The following is a 23,329-nucleotide window of genomic DNA, read 5'->3' as shown; positions in this document are numbered from 1 at the left end:
GCAGAGCCGCCTATATCCGCGTTGCTACGTTTTCAAACACTCACTCACTCCAGAGTCATAACCACTACAAAGCTACCTGGCGTTAATCTTTAACCTTAACATCGTGGTTATGCACACCGGCTTTTGCTTCCTAGTGGGAGATATGGAAGTATTTCCGACGTGGCTTTCCGCTCTTTGTTCTGGGGGCTATCTACCACCTTCCCCGTGGCGGCCTCTCCTCAGGGTGCAGCCCCCTCTACCAGCAGGGACATTTTGTGCTGTCCCCACACTGCTCCTGATGTGTCCAGCCCTCGGCCCGCAATGGCCCCACTCAAAAGCAAGCCCTTGGGGTGCGTTAGCAAGCTGAGCACCCAAAGCTCGGTGACCAAAACCAGTTGGCGGAGCCCGCTTATGGCCACAGCTGTGTGCCTATCGCTTGTACTTCACTGGCTGAGGTGCGAGGGGCTGGGGTGGGCGTTTGGGTGGGTGTTTGGGTGGGTTTCCCTGGTGCTCTCAGCACACCATCAGCCCTCACCCCACAGCCAGCACCCGGCCCCGCGCCCCCCTCGCCGCCCCGCAGGCTCCTCAGCCAGGAGGGCAGCGCAGGGCAGGGCAGGGCGGCGCTCCCCGGCTCCTCCTCACCCTCCCGGCGGCAGGAGCGGAGCAAAGGGAAGAAAGGGAAGGAAAGGAAGGGAAAGGAAGGGAAGGGAAGGGCAAAGCAGCGAGGCGCAGGGAGCCCTGTGCTGCCTGCTGCGGCCGAGGGGCGGAGCGGGGCCGCTCCCTCAGCAGCGCAGCCCCCGGGGGTGCGGTGCGGTGCGGGGCAGGGCCGGGCATTGCTCTGTTCCTCCTCCTGTTTCCCTTTCTCCTCCTCCTCCCCCCTTCCCGAGCTGCCAGGTGCAGGCGAAGGGCGCAGGAACCGGGCGGGAGGCCAGGGACGGCCCGGCTCGGAGCGAGAGGTGAGTGAGTGAGTGAGGGGCTGGGGCAGGGACACGGGCACGGGCACGGGCAGGGACAGACACACGCGGGGCCAGCAGCAGGCTGCTGTCCTTATCCCTCCCGGCACTTCCTCACAGGCCCGGGCCCGGCCTGGTGCCGATTTATTCCTTCTCCTCCCCTGGCAGCAGCCGCAATGCCGCCTGCCCCACAACCGCCCCGAGGCGCCGCCATCCCCGGCGGTTTCTCCCCGCTGCCCCCGCGGCGAGCCCTTTCCTGCCCTCACCCTCACCCCCTGACTCCCTCCTCTGTTCCCCTGCTCAGTGTGACCCCGGGGGCTGTAAGGGCTGCGGTTTGGGCAGAGCTGCCCTGCAGATCCCCCGAGCAGAGGCACCTCGGGGATGTCCCGGTGCCAGCCCCACAGCTCCACGCTTGGCCGGAGGGTCTGGAGGCGTGCGGCGTGCCCTGGCAGCTTGGTGGTTTTTGCTTTGAATGCACCACGGTTCCTCGTCCTTGCTGCCTCTTCTTCAAGCCGAGGCGGTGTTTGCGCGGTGCCCTCCGAGAGGCTGGGTGCTGGTGGTGTTTGAGCAGCAGGCTGAAAGCCCTGGGTCTGAAGAGGAAGCGGGGCCGGGAGCAGTTTTGGGGAATGCCCAAGGGCCACAAGTGGCGGTGCCAGGCCCGTGGCTTTGCGAGCCCTGCAAGCCAGCGGTGTCGAAGAGAGCTTCGCCCACGCCTTGGGCTGCTCGCTTTCACCCGTGTCAGCACAGGCATTTGTACGCGGAATTGTATCCACGAGGGAAACCGAAGAAGAAGGGAAAAAATGTACCCAGGTGGTTTTGCTGACACGAGGACAGAGGAGATACTAAATAATGATACTGACTTGTGGTGAAGCGCAGACACGGGGATCGTTTTGCTAGATTTCATACACGTGCTCTCAAAGTGAAATCGCATGCACATGTTTCCATGCTTAGCCAGCTATAGATTTTTTTAATTTTTTTATGCGGTTATTGATGCTTAGGAGTGACTGGTGGCATTCTGACTTTCTTAAAGCCAGGGTTTTTGTTTTGCTGTGCATAAAGAGTAATACCAAGCGACCTCTACAAGTTGTACTGCCCTTGTACCGGCTCAGCAGCTCTGCCTGCTGGGCACTGAGCCTTCAAGAGGCACAGCCCTTGCCCTCCACGACCCCTTGGTCTAAAGCACACCACAGTAAATCCACGTGGTGCACAGCAGCACAAATTCAAAATCCCAGCTCCATCCCTGAGGCAGTACAGCCGTAGTTTTTTCCAGCGTACAACACAACGTCTTTATCTACCAAGAAAAAACAGACTTTTTGGATAAGTACCAGCCCTTGTTAGTTGAGCAACTATTTGGTGAGAAGGTGTAGGCTGGCACATGCAAGAACATAGGAACCACGTTTGTTCCTTGGTGTAAATTGGCCTTTTGGAGCCCTCTGTTGTTTTTGTTGGAGCTCTATTGTAAGTTGTCACGATTTTAGACATTCATATTACCAGCACTCCTAGAGCAAAACTCAGTGGTAAGGTGATTTTCCCCCTAAAGGGATGGTTTTGAGCTGGACAGATTGTTTCATTTCTGTTGCTCTTCTTTTTTTTTTGCCTCAGTCGAATCTTTAACACACACGCACACGCTTTCATTGCCTTTAGGTTTGGAATCATTTTTCCTTATTAGTAGACTGTCATTACCACCATACCTGTATTATTCCTTTGATACCCAATTTTGTACCGATAGGGTTGACAACAGACGTGGCCCTGATCCAAAGGAGTTCAAAGAACCAAGTCTGCAGCATTCTGAGAACAGCTTTTCAAAGAACTTGACTGAAATGGTTAGATGACTTTATGGCTTACTCCACAATAAAAATACTGAATGATCCGTAATTTAACAAAATACCAGAAGCCTTCCTATTGAAATTCTTAAGCTGTAGGAAGTTAAGAAGCACTAATAACATTTGAAAGTTTGGGGAAGATTAAGCTGTAACAGGCTGGCTGTTGAGCCTCTGGAAGGGAACCTCTGAACATTGAACTGGGCTTTGCTCTCAAGTTGTATCTTTTGGCCCAAATCCCTCTTCTGTTATCTAATCGGTAACGTAAAGTTTCATAATTGCATTAAATTTGGTGCATAGGTGGACTGAAAACTAGAAAACCCTGTTTCTAGGCATGAGGTCCTTAACCCCTAGTTTCATTTTATGTTCACATAACCTAATCTAGGCTGCTCTGTGGTCAGTCCTCGAAAGGGTCATCACCTCTTCTGTCATTCCTCACCTATGGGAATGGTCCTTGGCTTTTTGTTTTGACATAACTTACTACTTTTTTAAAAGACCTGCAAACGTCTGTCAACATTGAGTCGTTTACAAAGAGTGTTAGAGGGGATATAACGTAGTTATTTTTCATGTTCAAGCAGTCTGTACTGTGCCAAAGACCAGGGTGTCTGTGACTTGGGTTCTCAGATGCTGTTGAAAGTCTGTAGGAAGTGGAAGTCACCCACTTCATTGCCTAAGCTTGCACTGCAAAGGTGAGTTTCTTAGGGTTTGGTTTGACCAGACACTGAGTGCTGATCTGGTGCCTTCTTTCACTGCTCAAATATCCCAAATCCTTCCTGCAGCATCAGTCACTGTATACCTACAGAGATGCCTACCTCCTGCTTCACTAATTCGCAGAACTCTACTGATCAGAACCAGAGCTTCTACTTCGAGCATCCTCTCTAGTTTGGCTTGGCACAACTGCTGTTTACCTGTCCTGGCAGGAGCCTGGTGGGATCTCAGGTGATGTGTGCCGAGACGGGATAGGTGCTTACATCCCTGGGCAAGCAGACAGTCAGCTGGAACTGCCGTTACGTGCCTCGATGTTGCTGGCAGAGACACATTGCAGTTACTTGTCTCCCCCTTCGTGTCTACCCAAAGAAGTAAAACTGCTCTGGTTTTGGTCTCATGGGATCAAGCTAGCAGAACTCATCTGCCTTTTGCTGCAAGTATAAACTTCCATTTACAGTGAAAATTACAATTATAAGCGTACAAGTCAAGGAAATTCTTCTGTTCGCTGGATAGATTGCAAAAACAGATCCCACCCACAGCTGCAGGCGTTATGGTGTCCTGACTGACTGATTAGCATTGCACAGTGGGGAAACCTGGGTGAAACTGGGCTTTCTCTACCCAACAGGAGATGCTTGAGTTAGGGAAAAAAATACATCCAGAATTAAAAAATAAAAATAAATCCTGCATGCCTGTCTTGTAACAGTCATCACAAGAACAGAGTCTAGTTCAGAGGTAACAAGATAACACATCAGAAGTCCTGCCAAGGCTGTTGTGAAGTCTTGGCAGCACGGATGTGCTTTGAGACTGGAGAGAAAACAACATGCATTGGCTTCAAAGTATAGAGTAAAAGCATATATATATCCCTTTTGTTTGTGTTTGTTTTTGCAGAGCTTACACAGATCTTTGGAAAATGACTTCCTTGGGTGCATATGGGTCTAACTCCTGGGAGCTCTTGGTGTCAGTTGATCACCAGAATGAAGAGGAGCAAAAAGAATTTACGCTACAGGTCACAGGCGACCTTCACATTGGAGGAGTGATGCTGAAATTAGTAGAGCAGATCAGTGAGTAAAGACCTGTTTCATCTACACAGTGTTATTAAAATCATACATGCAGCTTTCCCTCTACAAAAAGGCTTCAGCACATTTAGAAATGGCACTGCCTCACTTAGGTCTTAGAAACAGTACACCCAGCACGTAGGTGCTGCAGGCTTAGGATTGCTTTTCATGTGGACAGAACCCCGGTTTGTGATTAGAGCTCCTATACTATCATAATGCAAACAAAACTTTGGTGTTTTTTTTTTTGTTTTGTTTTGTTTTTTTGTTTTTTTGTTTTGTTTCTTTCAGTTAGACAAATACAGTAACTGTTCAGCTCCCGTTCCAGATAGACTTTCTAGGTGGCTAGTTTGAGGGCAATACGGGTAGCTGATACTTGATTTATCCATCTGTAGCCATCACAGAGAAAGGATCAGTTGTTACAAGTGTGTTTAGAAAGATAGTTTACTGTGCTACAGTAGCACCCTACCCAAAATCTGAGCTACATTATCCATTTCATAGATCCAGTAGGGAACAGCCGCTCAGAGCAGAGACTGGCTGAGTCAAAATTTTAAGGAGATGAGAAGTGAAATGCCAAGTGTACAGTCAGAGTACATCAGCCCTACAGGCAACCAAGGAATCAAAGTTCCTTTAACTCAAAGCCACCAAATGGAGCTTCCTCCCAAAATAATCATCTGTACTCTGACACTGCAGAATGCTAGATACAGACACGGTAGTACGGCATTTGATCATTACACCAATGTCACAGGGTCCCATGCAATGCATTCTTCAAGTGCTATTCTTTTTTCTTTTTTTTCTGGAAATCTATACCTAGAAGTCTTCGATCACCAAGTTCACACAGAAATGAACACGTTTGCTAGACTAGAGTCATCAAATGGGAGTGCCACGAGCTTTGACTTTCTACACACTGCTCTAGAAATACGAGATCTATGGCAACAAAAAACTATCCGTCAAAAAAGAACCTCCTTGAAACTTTAGTCTTTTTCACATGGCTTGACTTTTTACAAACAAGAAAAGAAAAACTGAACTATAAGAAAACCCCTCAGCAAAAGTCTTAAGAAATTTAAACTCAGCAACTCAAGAATTTCAGAGCTCTTACTGCCAGATGAAATTTTTTGTTTTGAAACATGGGGTTTGACAGAAACAAAAGGGAGACACAAGATATTTTTTTCAGAAGTCTCCTATTCAATGGAAGGACATCTGTACACAACAATCGTTTGTAATGGAAAAACTCTAGTTGGAGATAGTGATTTTATTAAGGGATCCCCTTCCCAGCGTTAGAGCAGGTAGGATATCTGTGATTAAGAAAATCTAAAAATCAAGATACATTTCTATTGACTTCTCCATTTACTTAAACACATGATTCAGCCAGCAAAGCAAAGGTAGCCTGAGTTTCACTGTGTCATGATGCTAACTTTTCACAGCATTTTTGTAACTAGAAGAAGCTCGTGTACTCAATTAGTGCAAAAAGCTTTCTATTTTAAATAATAGTTAAAGCAAATCTTTAACTAAGTGATTTGCACCAACACTTCTCTTGAGAGACAATTTTCCCAAGAAATTCCAAAACAGGACAGGGCTCTACTGTGCTACAGACACAGGGAGGAACGCTCTGCCTGGGGGAGCTGGTGAGGAGGAACAAGAAATGGCTCAGAAGACCGAAATGACTTGACCAAGATCACACAAACTTTAGCCGACAATACACACCATTGGTATCTGGAAGTCATTCAATTTTGGAATTCCCCACAGAACTGTAAGCAGCAATGTTTCATATCCTTCCTTACGTGTGTACTCTTCAAGCTGATCTAGCCAAGGTTTTATACCTTTCAGGTCAGGATACTTAGTGCTCAAGAGTCATCAGACAAAAGACACTGCTCTCTTCCCTCCAAAGTTATTTGCGTAGCACATGAACAAAGTCTTCCATCTGTTCTTGACTCGCAAACGCTTCTCTATCTGCAAGTTTTCAAAGTACAGAATTCCCATTTTTATTTCATCAAAACACAGGCAAGTCGAAATCAGTGAAACAAGACAGTCATCTCTTTGCAGCCTGTCTGTTTTTCTGAGAAGCTTCTGTAGGCAACTCTTGTCAGTCCCTGGTCAGTCGCACCAGCCTGCCCGTCTGCACAGACCATTAAAGGATTACCTGTACCATATTGCATCTTATTCATTCTACCTCCCTTACAAGCTTCTACCTCTGTTGCAAGTTTCTGCATCTTGTGTGATAGAGAAGGTCATCTTATTTGTTAGAGCTTGTTAACCCTTTCCTGATTGTTACAGGGCTTACTCCCAACTTAATAATTCTCTTCGTTGATTATTTAAAGTATGTTGCCATCCTTCTCAGTCTAATGGTGCAGCCACAGAGAAGAGCTGAATTACCATGTCTTTCTTGGAGCAGTCCTTGGCTGTGTGTCACTGAGACTTCAAGGACTTGGGAGATCTGCTTTCCCTGTGGATACCTGCAAGATAAAGGCACTGTGACAATCATCGTCTAGGTTAGCACAGTTAAATCCCAGCAACTGCCACAAGTGTTCAGCAGATGGGGTCTAGATCTGAGGAACTGTAGTCGCTACTTTAATGTAAATAAATTCTATGTGCAGAGTGCTGTTTCCAAAGCTGATTTTTTAGCATATTTGCTATGTAATGTATTAATAGCCTTTTTTTTTTTTCCTAGAAATGACACAAGATTGGTCAGACTATGCTCTTTGGTGGGAGCAAAAAAAATGCTGGCTTCTGAAAACCCACTGGACTCTTGATAAATGTGGGGTGCAGGCAGACGCTAAGCTGCTCTTTACTACTCAGCACAAAATGCTGCGGCTTCGCTTGCCAAACATGAAGACCGTGAGACTGAAAGTCAGCTTTTCTTCTGTGGTGTTCAAAGCTGTCAGTGACATCTGCAAAATCCTCAGTAAGTAAAGCTAAATCCCCTCTGGCAGCTACGTTGGAGCATTTTATTAGGTGACTTTGTTTTGATGTGAAGTCCTTACTCCCCTTTTAGCTCAAGGAAAAATTTGATCGGGTTGACCTGGGATGAAAAGACAAAGATTTTTTTTGCTGTTGTTTTTAGTATCCAGTGCATGTCAGTGTTTCTCCGTCATTGTGATAAGTCTGATGAAGAATTATCAGTAATGCTTCCCATGAGCCGCAGGGAGACTGGATAATCAAAGCCCTTTTGATGGTTTTGTAGAGATGTCTGGACTGAGTCCAGCTTATTTTATGCCACTGAGTAAGAGCTCGAGCTTATCAATCTCCTACAGCAGCTTTCAGCGTGGGCAATCTTACTGATGCCAACTGATTTATCACCTATCTGCACCAATGTCAGTGAGATGATATTCAACTTGGTTGAATATGTATTCGTGTAAATATGTGAATATGTATTCTAAAGTAAATATGTATTTACTTTAGAGGGAGCATGTTTTGAGTGTTCAGAACTGTCATAAACCTCTTTGGGTCAGGGCATACCTAGCTACCTTATAAAAGCCTGTGGATGTGTTGCAGCCCTTTCCTGGGATGGAGCACCAAAGCAGAAATGAGGTTTTGCAGCATGCCAGACCTGTGTGCCCGTGATCAATAGAAATAAGTTGAGTCTGCAAGGCGTCTTCAGAGTCTTTTGATTTTAGGGCACACCTGATACTCATTTTCCTTTAGATCTTCAAAGCTTAGCCCATCAACACATTCATCTTCAGAAGGAATTTCAAGATACACTGACCACAATGTAGCTTTCAATTTCATCCTTTAGCAGTGGGTTGTGGAAAGGATGGTATGTCTTGATTACATTTAATAGCTCTGATAAAAATAATGCCATAATTGTTCAACTGACATTAGGTTGAATTAAATAGTCGTACTTTCAGACTGTGTTAGTACAAGGACCCTGTAACTTTTCTCAGGAGTGAACAGCATCAGAAATGTCTTTGCTTGCTCCAAGATACAAATATTTTGCAGATTTTTCTGATTTGCAATTGACGATACATGTCTGAACCAGTAGTGCAGTAGTGAACAGCGTACCGCCAAGACAGAATCTTTTAGGGGAAACACAAAATTCTTAACTGAAAAATAAAAGGCATGAACTTCAAATACAGTGGTTCCATTTCCATTCTTGCTTATGAATAAGTCAGACATTTCATTGAGATTATTACACTCAAAGGTGATTGCATAGCCCTTAGGAAGAATTTTTCCCATCCTAAAATACAATGATGTTTGCTACAAAAGAGGCTTAAATCGTGGCAAAGCTCACTTTCAGAGCCCAAAGTCTTTGGCCTTGTCATCAAATGACCGGATTTTCTGTGGGTACTCCTTTTGGATTCCTAAAAATAAGGTTCAGACTGCAACATGGAGCTTCCCCAAATGCTGTTACGAATCATGGGGTTTTTTGGGTGTAATCTTGTAAGTTTCTAATGTTTCATCTTACTTTACTTCCCAAATTGCCATTGTAGATATCAGACGGTCAGAAGAACTCTCTTTGCTGAAGCAGTCAGAAGATGCAATTAGAAAGAAGAAGAAAAAAGACAAGAACAACAAAGAACCAGTTACAGAAGATATTTTAAACTTGTGCAACTCTCCAGTGAGTTCTGGATTATCAGGTAAAAACTAGAATGACTTTATTCTTCAAACTAGAAGTCAAAAAGAGGAAGAAATTCTTCATTATGCAATTAAAAACAAGAACAGTTTAATGTAGGATGATGGTCAGAGACACTGCTGAGTCGAAATTAGTAGCTTCAAGAAGTTACTGAAATCCCCAATACATCAATATTTTTCTCTTGTTTTTTAAATGTTTTCCTTTCCATTGTTGTGTGAAAGGCCATACCAGAAAACAGGTGATCAGCTGTGGCCCTGCACAAAGGATGTGCTGCAGCTTTTTGAAAACATAAATGGAAAGTGGTAAACTACCTGTAAGTCTGAAGTCTTATTCTGTGGAATAAGACTTTACTGTTTTAACTTGCAGCAAGTCCAGGTTTGTATAGTAAAACCATGACGCCCACCTATGATCCCGTCAGTGGGACACCAGCTTCTTCTACAATCACTTGGTTCAGCGACAGTCCCTTGACTGAGCAGAACTGCAACATCCTCGCCTTCAGTCATCCCATCTGCTCTCCAGAAACACTAGCAGAGATGTACCAGCCTCGGACGTTAGCTGACAAAGCCAGACTCAATGCAGGGTAAGAAGCCTCTCTGAGTTCTTGGTAAGCTGGCTGAACAGGGGTGGCATTCATCCAGCTTTTAAGTGCAGACCAGAACTTGAAAACAAAACCGTGATAAATGGATATATTGATACTTAAAACCATGCTTTGATCTAGGTGGGTGTTTTTTGGAAATACTTAGACTCTTTTTGATGTTTTTTCCTTTTTTCAGCAGTCTTGGTTAGACAATTTTGTTTTGAAGTGATGAATGATGTAATTGTGCAGGCTCTGGACTAAATTCTGTTGTTAGATGAAGACAGATCCAGTGAAGTGAGTAGCATTGTGGGCAAAGCTAAAGGACAGTTTGGATAGCAAACAATTATGCACAAACAAGTGCAACTTATTAAACACTATAGAAGGATACAGAACGCTGGGGGTTTAGCGATGAAGGCTTTTAAGAGGATCGTCTCTAGGACTGAAATACAGACTGCCATCTTTCAGGTCTATGGAGCATTTAACAATAACTTCAACATTGTCACTGAATTTCACCAAAAGACAAAAGTAGCTGGAATTATAAAACAACAAACACTGAAGTGAAAAGCAAGAGCTCTAATGATACATGGGAAGTTAAATTAACATCCTATTTCTGGAGAGCAATTAGAAAGAATCTTGCTAGCGCAGGTCACCCTGTAGCTATTTACTGCTCAGTTTCTGTCTTCTATTCCTGATGTTCTGAATAGCGCTGGAGAACAAGAACTGAAAGATTTTAGGTATTGTGTTTGTACAGTAAAAGTTGGAAATCCATGTGAATGTTCCTCTTTCTCCAATTATGTGAATTTTTCCCAGACTTGCAGGAATTAGAGCTGTTCATCCCCATTTCTGTTTCACAATTACATTAGAGCACTGCAGCTGTGATAGTTTTTCCTGTACAAATGATTTTGTGGGTGTTTTTTTTCTGCAGCTGGCTAGATTCATCCCGATCACTTATGGAACAAGGCATTCTGGAGGATGATCAGCTTCTTCTACGCTTTAAATATTACACTTTCTTTGATTTGAACCCAAAAGTAAGAGCTTCGTTTTTATAGTTGCTCATTGTCTGCCTGCTTTCATGTCAAGGATCTGTAGCATAAGGATACAGAATTTTAGTGAGGATTTGTTACAGGCCCTTCAGAGATCAAATTCTAATTCTTCCCCATAGCTAAGACTGCACTTTTCCCCTCTGGATGTTGAATCACCATTCCTTACCTGAGATAAGATCTTAAGTATAAAGATGAGATCTGAAGAGCACCAGAAACAGTATCCAGAGGGGGTAGTTCACTTTCTGCTTCACGTTTAACATGACAAACTAAGGGGAAAAGTAAATCAACAGTATCCTAAGTGATGTAAAGGTATAAGCCCTATTTTTGAAAATCGACTTAAAAGCGGTAGTTACATTTCACTGCCATTCACTGAATATTCAGCTTTTCTGGGCTCAAGCACTCAGAAGCACTCAACAAAAGTGTTTGAGTCCTATTTGAAAACAAGACTGCATTTTCTCAAGTTGCCTCTTATTGGCCTTTATTTTCACTACAAGTCAGTCACTGTGGTTTTGTTAAATCTGCATTTTTAAGGCCTGGGTGGTACATTTAGAGAAATTTATAGCATGACCATTGACCAGTATAAAACAACAAGAATTTAAATGTCAGATGGATTTGGCCTTCGCATTGTTATTTGCTCTAAATCTGTTTCATTTCAGGCATCTCACAGAAACAGAAGGGTATTTACTAGTTCAAGTGGCATGTTATGGGTGAAATGCCTTCCCCGCTAAAGATCAAATAGGAGCCTGCGGTTCTGCAGCCCAGACACTTCCATTCTTTGCCCTAGCCATGAAATAACCCAAGATAGCAGTGAGCTATTTAAGTAGCCTTTGAAAGAGAGAGGTCACACTCCCATCCGCCACCTTCTGCCAGCTCTGAAGCTTGATCATCTATGAGTCACTTCAGCTTATTAACCAGAATGAAACCCAATCCATATGCAAAAAATGGAAAGTTAATGCATTTTACAACAGGATCTGACACATGTCAAGCCAGTGAAAGACTAGAGCTGGAACCAAAGAAGCCAAGAGCAAAAAGAATTTGTCTTCTGACAGTAGCAAACCATTGAATGCTACATTCATGTCAGCTGTGTCACGTTAATTTCACTCTCAGTGTGGTTTCACATTTGGTTTAAGCCAATCCAAAACCTATTACCACAAAAAGGGATGTCTTAATCTTCCCTTCTGCTTCAGCCACGGAGTCCTGCTTAGTTTTCTGTTGGATCAGCAAGTCACTCTGAGCCTACGTACCATCATGTGAGCTAGTACAAGAGAGGGACAGGAACGGACAGCAGGACAGAAGTGGGGGAAGGAAGGAAACAGCCTTTATGGCTTCAGCCCGATGCTCGATCAGTTGCAGCTGATCATGAACCTGTATCCTGTTCAATCTGTCTCGTTACTGACCAGTGCTGTGCTTTTTTGCTACAGTATGACGCAGTGCGGATAAACCAAATATATGAGCAAGCCCGCTGGGCCATCCTGTTGGAAGAAGTTGACTGCACGGAGGAAGAAATGCTGATCTTTGCTGCGCTACAGGCATGTACTTGAGCTTGATCCAAGCTGCAAAACCTGTTTTCTCGAGAGGCAGGCACAAGCTAGGACAGGACTTCAACAGAGCCCAGGCCAATAGCTCTCTGGGGGCTGGGGATCTGCTATTGCAGTGAGAAACAATAAGAACATCCAACTAAAATTCAATAGCAGCATGCCGTTACTCAAAGTGAATAATTAGACACTTTACAGAACCATTTACTAACAGTGCCAGGATGTAGTACATGGGATATCACTTGGATACCAGTCTGTTCTGAAGGCGTTTACTACGAAGTGTTGCTTCTCATACCAGCTACCACCCTTTCACGTGTTCTTCCTGAAAGTCTAATACGTACTTACATATGCTCACAACGGGCAAAACAAACCACACAACTGTATAGCAATGTGAAGATAGCTACACTATGGAGTACGTATACATTTAATGTGATTTGCTGTGGCCTAGTCCCTGACTGTGGGTAGTAAGGCACAGATGTTTATTATTAATAAATCCCTTCCATTTAAATGTAAATGGAGCTGCCAAAAAGTCACAGCCTGCCACCACAAACACCAGAGACCTTGCTGCCAAGTTTCCACCTAGTACAGATGGCACTTAATGGTCACAGCCCTAGGATGTTAACGTTAGCAGAGTCAGCCTCACGGAGCACAGAACAGGATGATTAGAGTGAAGGAACATAAATCCTGGCAATTGAAATAGGAAACTCCTGTAGGTAACTGCATTGCAAATCCTCCCTGGCTCACCTGTTTCCCTCTAAGAGGTGCCACGTTGCAGAACTCTGCCAAGACCCAGACGACAAATAGCCTGTTATCATATATTGTCATTATACGTTGCCAATTGGCATTTGACTCATATTTCAAGTACATTTAACCATTCAAATCTGATTCTTGATTTATTTTAGTACCACATAAGCAAGTTATCATCATCATCAGAGACGCAAAATTTCCCTGGTGAATCAGAAGTAGATGAAATAGAAGCTGCGCTTTCTAATCTGGAAGTGGCACTGGAAGGGGGAAAGACAAGTAACGTTTTGGTACGTCCTTTTGCATCCCACAAGCACTTTTGCTGTGTCTAATGTATTGGCTGTGATGAGCCTACCTGATTTCTTACCAGAGTTAACAGAGAATTACAAAGTGTATTGTACTAAAATTATTCCTGATTGTTCCTGATAGGAGGACATCACAGACATCCCGAAACTTGCTGATTATCTCAGGCTAGTTAGGTGAGTTACTAAAGCTAATAATAAAACATACAAAACAAAAAGCTTACCATAAAAGAGATCCCTTAAGTTTTGCACTCTAACATAACAGTAGATCCTGAGGTTGTAAATACACCAGACAGATCTAACTAGCCTAATATCATCCTCTTCAAGTCTTTCTCTTACTGCTTCTGAGCCAGATTCTCAGCACATCTTTCTAGCTTCTGAGGTGGTAGGGCAGCCTTATCTGTGCTTGCTAAAGGTCCAGGCTCTTTATATTTCTGTGATTTCCTAGTGCTCTTCGGTCATCGTTTCTAAGTAAGAGAGTCTACCATTTTGTTTGCAGTCATATGTTACTGCGATTCATTTTTGCCAATGAAAAACAACAAAAAAAAACGTTTCAGCTCCCCCCGTGAAGGATTTCTGAAAGCAACCTTGGGTATTTTTTCAAACCAGTTGTCCCTTTCTCACTAAATGTGGAGTCTGTTTTTTCTAATATCAAAATAAGTTTCAAATTGAACTAAAAGTATAGTAAACCAGCTCAGTGATACCTAAATACGTTAACTGTAGAAAGTATAGTTCCACGATCCCATTATCCTGATATATATATATATTATATATATATATTATCCTGATATATCCCAGTATCCTGATATAAGGGTTATTTAAACGACTGCACACATCTCAAGTCTACAGTGTTTTTCACCGCAAAGCAGTCTCAGGGTTTTAAAAGAATAAAAGGTATCTATTGCATTAATATTTATTAGATTCACTCTGTTAACAAGTCATACGTATAGTCAGCAAACTTAAAATTGCACAGGAAAATTGTTAACTGTGGTTAACGGTTAAGAATTATTAATTTCCTATTAAAAACTTGTGTTTGACATGCAAATTATTAAGGTGGCTTATGATGAAAGAGAATTTAAGCCTTTTAAGGTCCACCAGTTACTTGCCTCTAACAGTGGCTTGTTTATTTTTCCCCAGTAGCTGAGCAGCTTGCTTTAAAAGCATTCAGCAGTTATTTTTCACCATTAAACATTTCCTAGAGACATGGTGAATCACTTACTAAACCTAACACATTGTAGAAATTTGGTAAGTTGTACATCGTTTCTTTAAAGGAACAGCATTTTCTTACTAAAATTATTGGCCTCGTTAGAAACCTAAATGCAGAGCTCTGCGTGTCATACTGCTGGCTCTATTTACACAGTGAGCTTTTATTCAAAAATATTCAGTGTGCACCACATAGCACACTAGCAAATACTGCTTTCAGGTGGGTGATAATACTGTGGAGAACTACAATATTATTTCCAAAAAAAAAATGATTAGAAGCTTTCAAAGAAGTTTTTATTAATTTTTTTGGATATGAAAATATTTTCTAGTCCAAGAAAATCTAATAGTCTTATTCTTGAAGTTTTTTTTTTGCCTGTATTGGAAAATTGAAAGCTAAAATAGTTAGCAGTTTTGAAAATCAATGTTATTTTTGGAATTTAAACATAAAAACCATTATTTTCTGGAAAGGACTAAACTAGGATTTCTAGAAAGGCTCTGGAGAAGGCAGGAGGGGGTAGTAAAGCACTGTGTTTCAGCTAGCTGTGTAATCTTTGTATCATCACCTTAGATTTAAAGGAAAGTACTACGTAGACAGTAGAATTCTTTTTTTAACTCTACCGACAATCTTCGTAGGTAGTTGTGAAGTATTTCTCTACTAAATCAGTGCTAACGTTTCTGGTTTTCTCTCCTGAAATACACTGAATCTTTGTGAGTCTTTGTTGCATTTTTGTGTGACATAGCACTTTGTGCATTTCAGTGACAACAAACGTGATTGCTTTTTTTCTTTCAGGCCCAGGAAGCTGTCAATCAAATCTATCAAGCCATACTGGTTTGTTTTTAAAGATACTTCTGTATCTTACTTTAAAAACACAGAATCCTCACACGGAGAACCGATTGAGAAACTAAACCTAAAAGGTAGGAATTTTTTCCTTTCTTTCCTTTCTCTGTTGCACTCATGAATTGAATAGATCAAGAAATCCCAGCGAGGCACAAGAAGGCAAGCACAGTAGTATTTAGTCCTGAAACTACTTTTTCAGTTACTGATACTCCTAAGCAGGCAGACTGCATCTGCAGAAGCAGCCGAAACAGAAAGGATTCAATAGCTTAGCCCAAATCAAGGTTATCTGGACCCAGCTTGTAAAATGGCGTGTACCCCAGAGTTCACTTGAAGACGAGTCAGGGAGAATGTGATCTCTGTGGGATCCTTCTCCTGCCAAATGTTTTTACTCTCTGCTAAGTGGCAGTGCTCACCTCTGGCCTCGGTAAACGCACATTGGTGGCAGAGGATTATGGACGATGCAATGGGCAAGAATGCTGTAGGCTGTACCTAGATACTGCTGTGCAGGGTCACCTCCAAGACCTTCTCTAGGCCTTGTTTGTTTCATGCATGGGGATTTCCACAGCTGCAACCAGCTTTAGGTGCTTCTGGAGGAGAAACAGGGCAGACGCCAGCATTATATATAGCCTCCATCTACATCTGCTTCTGCAGGGACATCATATGTTCAGCATCAGGGAACCAGTGATGCCCAGGATTCATCCTAGAAGAAATCCTTGAAATAGAAAGAAGATTGACCCCTGTGAACAAATGGCTCTGCATACCAATCTGCACATCCTCAGTAGGTCAGATAAATGCATGGTAAAACTAGCCAGGGTGACTGGAACCTCACCGAGGAGCCCACGGCCTCGGTGTTCCTTGACACCAAGGGGAACTGTAGGCTTCCTGGCTCCAGCTGAATCCAGCAGGTCTAACGTAGCACCATCAACACAAAATGCCAGGTCCTCAGAGTTCCCTGGGGTCCCTGAACTGGCCTGCTCTGTTGTAGACGTTACCTCTGTCCCATTTTCAGTACTAAGTTGCTTCTGAGAATAAAGTCCAGGCTTTCAAGTCATTTAGGGTAAAATTTCCAAAGCGTGCCTGTCTATCTCATCCTCCGTTTTAAGTGTTGAACATTTCCTAAGATCAGGCTGAGGTTTTGAGAGCATTGCATCTTTTCTCTTCCATACTAAATAACACTCTGAGGTCAGAGCACTCATCACCCTGCCAAGCCAGTCCAGGCGGTGAACTAGAACAAAATGCTTTCATTAGGCTTGACTTTTCCAAGTCTTGGCCCTTGATCTCAAAATAAAACAACCATTACATACTCCTTTTCGGTATTAATCAGTACTTAAAGTGAGCGACATCCTAACTAAATACATCCATTTCTTTCTGATTCTCTGTGGTTTAGGATGTGAAGTTGTACCAGATGTAAATGTTGCAGCGAAGAAGTTTGGAATCAAATTGCTAATTCCTGTTGCTGATGGCATGAATGAACTGTATTTAAGATGTGAAAATGTGAGTAATGAGACAAGGGAAAATTTCTATTTCTGATTTATTAGCAGATTGTCTAGAAGAATCATTGTCCTGCTCCAGAATTTGTATAGAAAAATAAGGATGCTCCGGAGAATTTATGATCTGTATGTTTAGTAGAACTTAAGAATGATGCAAAGGGGGGTCTAACAAATATTTAATGGCTTAGGGGACAAAAGAGTATTAATTCTATCACTATGATCAGTTTCCAAGCATAGCTGCTGTAAAGAACAAAAGAATATACTATCACTAATGTCAAAAGAAATTGCAGTAACTTTTCTTGGTGGTTTCAGAAGATTGGGATTTTTTCTTTGGGATTTTTTCTCTTCCTTTTTCTAAATTAGAACTTTTCATTCAGATGAGAGCAGTGCAATAGGGGTCTTCCATTTGTTTTCAATTTCAGTTTATTTTGTTTGTGTTGAAATGTATCAATCCAAATTGTGTAAAACACTTTGTCAGGTGGAAAGTAGTCATGCGATGAAATTTCCATCAAATGTATTCCAAAATACTGGATTTATTTCTGTGAACTAGTAACTTCATGCATCAGACCGTCTTCCTGAAATACTCAAATGGATAAAACACTGATTTTTTTATTTTTTTACCTGCAGCAGTGATAGCACATAGCAGCTGATGTCAGCGGTAGCTGCAGACACACCAAACTCAGCTTTACATGGTGCATTCTTTGGCATGTTATAAGAAAGCATGTTTTTAGAGGAATAACACCATTTTCCAGATAAATGGCTTTCAAACATTAAAACCTAACTGGTCTGCAGGCAGATTCTGTAGATGGAACTAGCCCGGCCAGGGAAGAACAGTAATGATATTGTAACTACACATCCACAGAAATTAAGCAGAGTAACTCCAGCGTGGTTTTATTGCGCAGTGAAAGATGGGTGAGCAGCAGCAGTCTTCATATACGGTTTGTCCACAAATATCCAACAATTGTATTTGTTGCAGGAGAATCAATATGCTCGGTGGATGGCTGCTTGTGTTTTGGCCTCAAAAGGCAAAACAATGGCTGATAGCTCTTACCGTCCTGAGGTCCACAAGATCCTTTCATTTCTAAAGATGAAGAACTGGACTATGTCACCCCAGGCTGTCTCTGATCCGGAAAACGTAGATATGAAACCAGAATGCTTCGTCTCATTACGTTACACAAAAAAATACAAGTCCAAGCAGGTATCCTGAGCGTGGCTTTGTGGTTGGGGACGGGTGGTTCCGAAGACCAGGCAGATGATTGCTTAGGGAGGAGACAGGATCCAAGCAGCATTTGGAAACTATGGAGGGATTCCTGGCCATACACTAGAATCACCTCACAATACTCATTTGTCCCTTGAATATTTAGCAAGAGGCCTTTAATTAAACTGAAGACAGGGACAGGTCTCTCAGCACTTCTTCCAAGTACCCCTACATCCACACTGCCTCCTAAATCACTCGTGGTCTCTTCCTGATGGTGCTGCCCCTCAAAGTCTCTTCAGAGTGAGCAAGGAAGGTTTTTAAGGAAGGGAAGGTTCTGCCCACATCTTAAACAACGTTTTCCTGTCCTCCTGGCCTGGGTGCCCCTCCTTCCTCTCTACCTAATTCTTTGTCCTTTCGATTCAAGAGTTCAGCCCGGCTGTCCTCAGGATACAGTCTGCAGGGCAAAGCAGAAGGGTACCTGCCTCTCAGCATCTCCCCCAATATCCCATCTCCTCGTCAGAGCCACCGATTCAGAGGGGTTTGCTGCAGATTCCACAGCCTGCTTTCAGGACTGGATAAATGACTCCATAGCTAGAGCAGCTACCTAGGGAAGGGGACTTTTGTTACCGTAAAAACATTGGTATCCAGCCTGTGCATGGCACCCAGCGCGCTTCTGGGATGCCTGAACGAGTAGCAAGTGGTAGGTACCTCAGCAAGGAGCCCTGAGGATTTGCTGAGCTCGTTCCCTCCCTCACAGCACTCCAGTTGTGAGCATGACCTGCCCACCTGGAGGGCGGCAGGAGCCCATTTCCCTGGTGTGTGCAGCGTGTTCAGCACTCCAGCAGGATTGTTCTGATGCTCAGCTCAGCTGCAGCCGATGGAGTCTGCCCGAAGCAAGCACGGTCAGGCCCGCTTTGCCAAAGGAGGAACCGAGAACAAACTGTCTAAAAGAATTCTGGCCTGGGGTGGGGCAGGTTCTGAATGAGAGCAGCCTGTTGCTGCAGGGTAGCTGGATTCGGAGCATTTTTACAATGAGTGTGCAATTCAGACCTTCCCCTTCTCCAACAGTGAGCCAAGGGCCAGATCTCGCTGTAACACTAGCTAGGCGCAGCAGTCTGGCTTGGCAGTACCACAGCAGTTGAATCAAGGTGTCAAGGGAAGACCTTGCCCCGATAATTCTGGAGACATGGCTGAGGGCAGTGGAAATGGACAGAAAATCCCCATTTCCCAGCAAGCTCCTGATACAGAATGGACCTGTGGGCAGCAAGCAGGGACAAGATCATTTTATGGCGTGCTGGAGCTTGACCCAGTGCAGCACAACCACGAACAGCGAGGCCTTCCTGTGCTGTTCTGCCCTCGTAGCTCAGGATCCGTCCCCAGGTGCTCTCTCTCTGCGATGCAGTATCTGAACACGGCATCACACCGAACGCGGTTTGATTTAGTGAAAGCAAGGATGTTTTTGTTCTCCAGTCAACTGCAATCTTTCTCTCTTGCTGTGTTTCCCAGTTGGCTGCTCGTATTCTGGAAGCTCACCAGAACGTGTCCCAGATGTCCCTAGTGGAGGCCAAGCTGCGTTTTATTCAGGCATGGCAGTCCCTCCCCGAGTTTGGCTTGTCCTACTACATTGTAAGGTAATCGCACTGCTACGGCAATGTCAAGCTGCCCGAACGTGTTCACGGTCAGTGATTTTCAGGAAGTTCTTTGATTCCCTGTTCTGGAAACATTCTCTTAGTACTTTTTTCCCTACAGACCTTTTTTAATTGTAGTAACTTCCATGCTGCTGCGTTTTCTGTAGCAGTAGCACTCGGCAGCTCCATTCCTTGAGCGAGGCTCCACTGTGTCTGCTTTCATACAGATCTGTTGGGCTTTGGCTGAAATAATCTATCAGCAGGATTAAACCCTTCTTGACATGAACTCGCTAATATGCAAAAGAAAATGCAAATCTTACTGGTGTTCTCAGGTTTGCAATATGTTCATTCACTCCCACTCTTCCTCATCAGAGTATGATAGCATGCTTCCTGCTGAGCGTGGTGGCTTTGGCATTTCATTAAGAAAAGAGTGAACATGATCCCTCTTTTAGGTTAATCTGGAAGTGCAGTCAGAACAAGAAAGGTCCTTCTGTGCTCACTGCACTTTCCCTGGGTGCTTGCCTTGAATATGGCATGGCTCTGCAAGGGTACCTGGCCTGCATCCTTTTTCTTGACAAAACACCGAACAAATGAGAAGTGCTTACACAGCCACGCTTGGAGGCACCCTCCTTCATTTGTTCTTTCCACCTCTTTCAGTGCTACTCAGGAATCACCTGCAGTATAAACTAAGTTGAAAAAATACTCTGGCACAGAGTCCAGCTGGCACAGAACAGCCCACATCCATACCATTAAACTCTCTGCTGTCCCCAAAGCTGGCAGTGCCATGCAAACTACCAGGACAGCGTTAGCTGGTAGTGAACGCAGACCTAAGCTCTATGTTCCAGCTCCTGAGCCATCCCCGGGAGTTATTTGGGAGCGTGCTGCTTGGTTGGGTTGCAGCCAGGACTCCGCCTGGGACTCTTCTAGCAGTTGAACCAGGTGCTTGGGTTCCGTGCCCAGGAACGTGCCCTGTTGGTATTTAATTTACTAACGTGAAGAGGTTTGCCCCATCTGTCAGCACTAGTTCTGTCTAAAAAGTAAAATAAACTGCATTTTATAGAATGGGCAAAATCCCCTGCGGTGAATTTCTACAAACTAATGGGCAGTATCTCAGGAGGTTATTAAATAAGGCACCAGTTGTGGTCCAGGTCACGCTGTCTCCCTCAGGGCCAGCTTAATCTAAGGCCAGAAGGCTCAAAAACAGAATCAAAATAATAGAAAATGCAAACAGCAGTCAGAGGAGATTTTTTCCAATTTTTATGAGTGCAGATGAAGGTAGTTTCTTTACCTGAGTCATCTTTTCCCAGCTTTTTCCAGCTCAGAAATTTGTCTGCAAAAAGTTCGGATCATCTTGTATTTATTTTTCATCTCTAGTTAGAAGAAAGTTGAAATGTTGAAATGTTTTGCAATATGATTTCTACTCAGAAATGCATATTTTGCTAACACTGAATTGTTTTGATAAGTTAATGGTGGTACATAATAAAAAAATATTAAATATTTTGATATGCTTGTATCATTTAAGTGGAGATAAATGCAAGAACATGTTGCAGCATTATTGAAGTGAAGCAAGGAAAAATGTTGTTGACGCTTTGCCTGTAAAAAAAAGAATCAAATTCATGCCTTTTGCAGAACAGTATTTAACAGAAAACAATAAATTGGAAAGACATCAGCCATCTTATATCTTATGCCATGATTCACCAGCCTACATCTTTGCTTTGTAACAAATACTGTCCTGAAGCAGGGCCCAAGCTCTCCTCAGTCCCAGGCTGCTGTAAACTTTCCCACATTTTTTGCACTTTGGCAGGAAGGTTAATGAAGTTTTTCTTTAGACAGAAATAATTGCAAACTAAGTCTGCTCACGGGTTGTTTGGTTGTGGGTTTTTTTTCAGGTTTAAAGGAAGCAAGAAGGATGATGTGCTTGGGGTGTCCTACAACAGGCTGATAAGAATAGATATAGCCACAGGAGACCCTATCACAACATGGAGGTTCTCCAACATGAAGCAGTGGAATGTGAACTGGGAAATACGCCAGGTAACACAGGAACAGCTCTCTGCATTCAGACATTACATTTAAGACATGGGAGGATGCTTTCAGAACATCTTTTTAAACCTCACAGTGAGAAGATTTTGAAAGTGTTGTGAAATACTAAAATAATCTAACTTTTTTCTTAATGGGTTTTGTAGTCAACGTTCAGAAAACTAAAAGATCTGCAGCTTATTCTTTGTAAGTTGCCCTTCATTTTGGTGGGATGTAATATAAAGAGTCAAAGGTAAATTCCACCCCATTATGTTACCGCTCTGTCCAGAGAAATCTCATTGTACTCTCTCTGTATAGCCTAGCTCATGCAGCATCCTCTAAACTGCAGTGACATAACTGGCTCAGTGCAAAGAGTCAGGGCTGCCATTGCTGCTCTTCTGAGTGTTCTCAGTGCACCACTAGGAAAAAGAAAAAAAAAAAAAAAAAGTAAAAATCAGTTTTGTTGCCTGTCTAAACTGGCCTTTGACCACAAGAGGGCCCTGCTGGAGTAGAAAATTAAGAAACGAGCGGCCAAAGACCCTCAACATACGGCAGACACAGAATTTTTTACAATGCTTGGTTTGCAGAGAAAGTAATTGTGATCCAGCTGTGCTCTCACATTTACTCAGTCTCCCAAACTCAGGTAGAGAAATGCTGCAGTTTATCTCCATTCCTGATCTTGCCGCATGTATTTTCTTTAGGTTGCAATTGAATTTGATCAGAACGTGTCTATCGCCTTCACATGCCTGAGCGCAGACTGCAAAAGCATCCACGAGTACATCGGGGGCTACATCTTCCTGTCAACCCGCTCCAAAGACCACAATGAAACACTGGATGAGGAACTGTTCCATAAACTAACTGGAGGTCAGGAATGAGGCAAACTCTTCCCCTTCAGCTGGCACAGATTAAGAGAACAAGGGATTATACAATAATCTCTTACACCATAGTTATTGTATAATGTCTTTTTTAATTACTGACAAATAAATCCCCTGTACGTGTCAATCCGTGTTGTAATGATTTGATTCTTTGCAGTTTCTTTGCTGAATGCTGAAGCCAAGATCGCTGGATGGGGTGTGGCAACTCCATCACCAACACTAGAAATTGAGTTTGTTTTCCTTCAGTACAGCTAGAAGTTTTCCAACGAAAGGTGTCTAGGCACTGGGCACTTCTGAATCCAGTACTTACAGCCGCAACAATCCGTTCAAACAGAACAAATTACTTGAGGATATTGTAAGCAAATTTTCTGCTGTGTTACAGCTGTGCAACTCCCACCCTTAAAAAGGCCAGCGTGTAACAGAACAAACACTAAGTAAATACGTTTTCAAAGCTCTATTGCTTGTCTACCACTTGTGCTGTGAACAAAAAGCATTCCGTCAGTGCTCTGCAGTCCTGCACACTGAGCTATCACAGCCCAAGGGGTGATTACACAATTGTTCAAAAATGTCACACCGTGCCTACTTTCGCCCATGTAAATAGTTCCACAGAAGCCACAGGTGGCTAGAACAAAGCATTAATCTTGACAAAACTGGATTCAGAAGGTTAACTTTTTGAGGAACTGTGTAAATTTCCAGGTTGAAAAAATGCTTTAGGTACTATTTTGATTTATTTGCTTGTTAAAAAGGCCTCTGAGCATAGGCCTTCCTTCTGTCTTCTGTCCTTGTTACTGTTTTGCT

The 23,329-nt window shown here is 43.3% G+C and overlaps 1 protein-coding gene across 1 annotated transcript; it reads left to right on the top strand.

The window, feature by feature from the left end:
• The first annotated feature begins 865 nt into the window (after positions 1-865).
• On the top strand, positions 866-22,637 carry FERMT1 (fermitin family member 1). Its single transcript, XM_032185656.1, has 15 exons — positions 866-935; positions 4,349-4,521; positions 7,181-7,414; positions 8,940-9,086; positions 9,449-9,662; positions 10,585-10,687; positions 12,124-12,231; positions 13,140-13,271; positions 13,411-13,460; positions 15,277-15,401; positions 16,712-16,818; positions 17,791-18,012; positions 19,519-19,643; positions 21,530-21,671; positions 22,358-22,637. Exons 2-15 carry the CDS (start codon positions 4,371-4,373, stop codon positions 22,529-22,531), a joined length of 2,034 nt encoding a protein of 677 aa, XP_032041547.1. The 5' UTR covers positions 866-935; positions 4,349-4,370; the 3' UTR covers positions 22,532-22,637.
• The last annotated feature ends 692 nt before the right edge of the window (positions 22,638-23,329 follow it).

Source organism: Aythya fuligula, chromosome 3 (assembly GCF_009819795.1).
Source record: "Aythya fuligula isolate bAytFul2 chromosome 3, bAytFul2.pri, whole genome shotgun sequence".
Classification (NCBI taxonomy): Eukaryota; Metazoa; Chordata; class Aves; order Anseriformes; family Anatidae; genus Aythya; species Aythya fuligula.
The sequence above is the reverse complement of the archived record's forward strand: the minus strand, read 5'-3'. Positions and strand labels throughout refer to the sequence as shown.

Bases quoted from the DNA above. Each gene is read 5' to 3' on its own strand.
- FERMT1 (XM_032185656.1), top strand. From the start codon at position 4,371: ATGACTTCCTTGGGTGCATATGGGTCTAACTCCTGGGAGCTCTTGGTG. The intron at 10,688-12,123 runs GTAAGAGCTTCG...TTTTTGCTACAG, and splicing joins TCTTTGATTTGAACCCAAAA to TATGACGCAGTGCGGATAAA. The intron at 21,672-22,357 runs GTAACACAGGAA...TATTTTCTTTAG, and splicing joins TGAACTGGGAAATACGCCAG to GTTGCAATTGAATTTGATCA.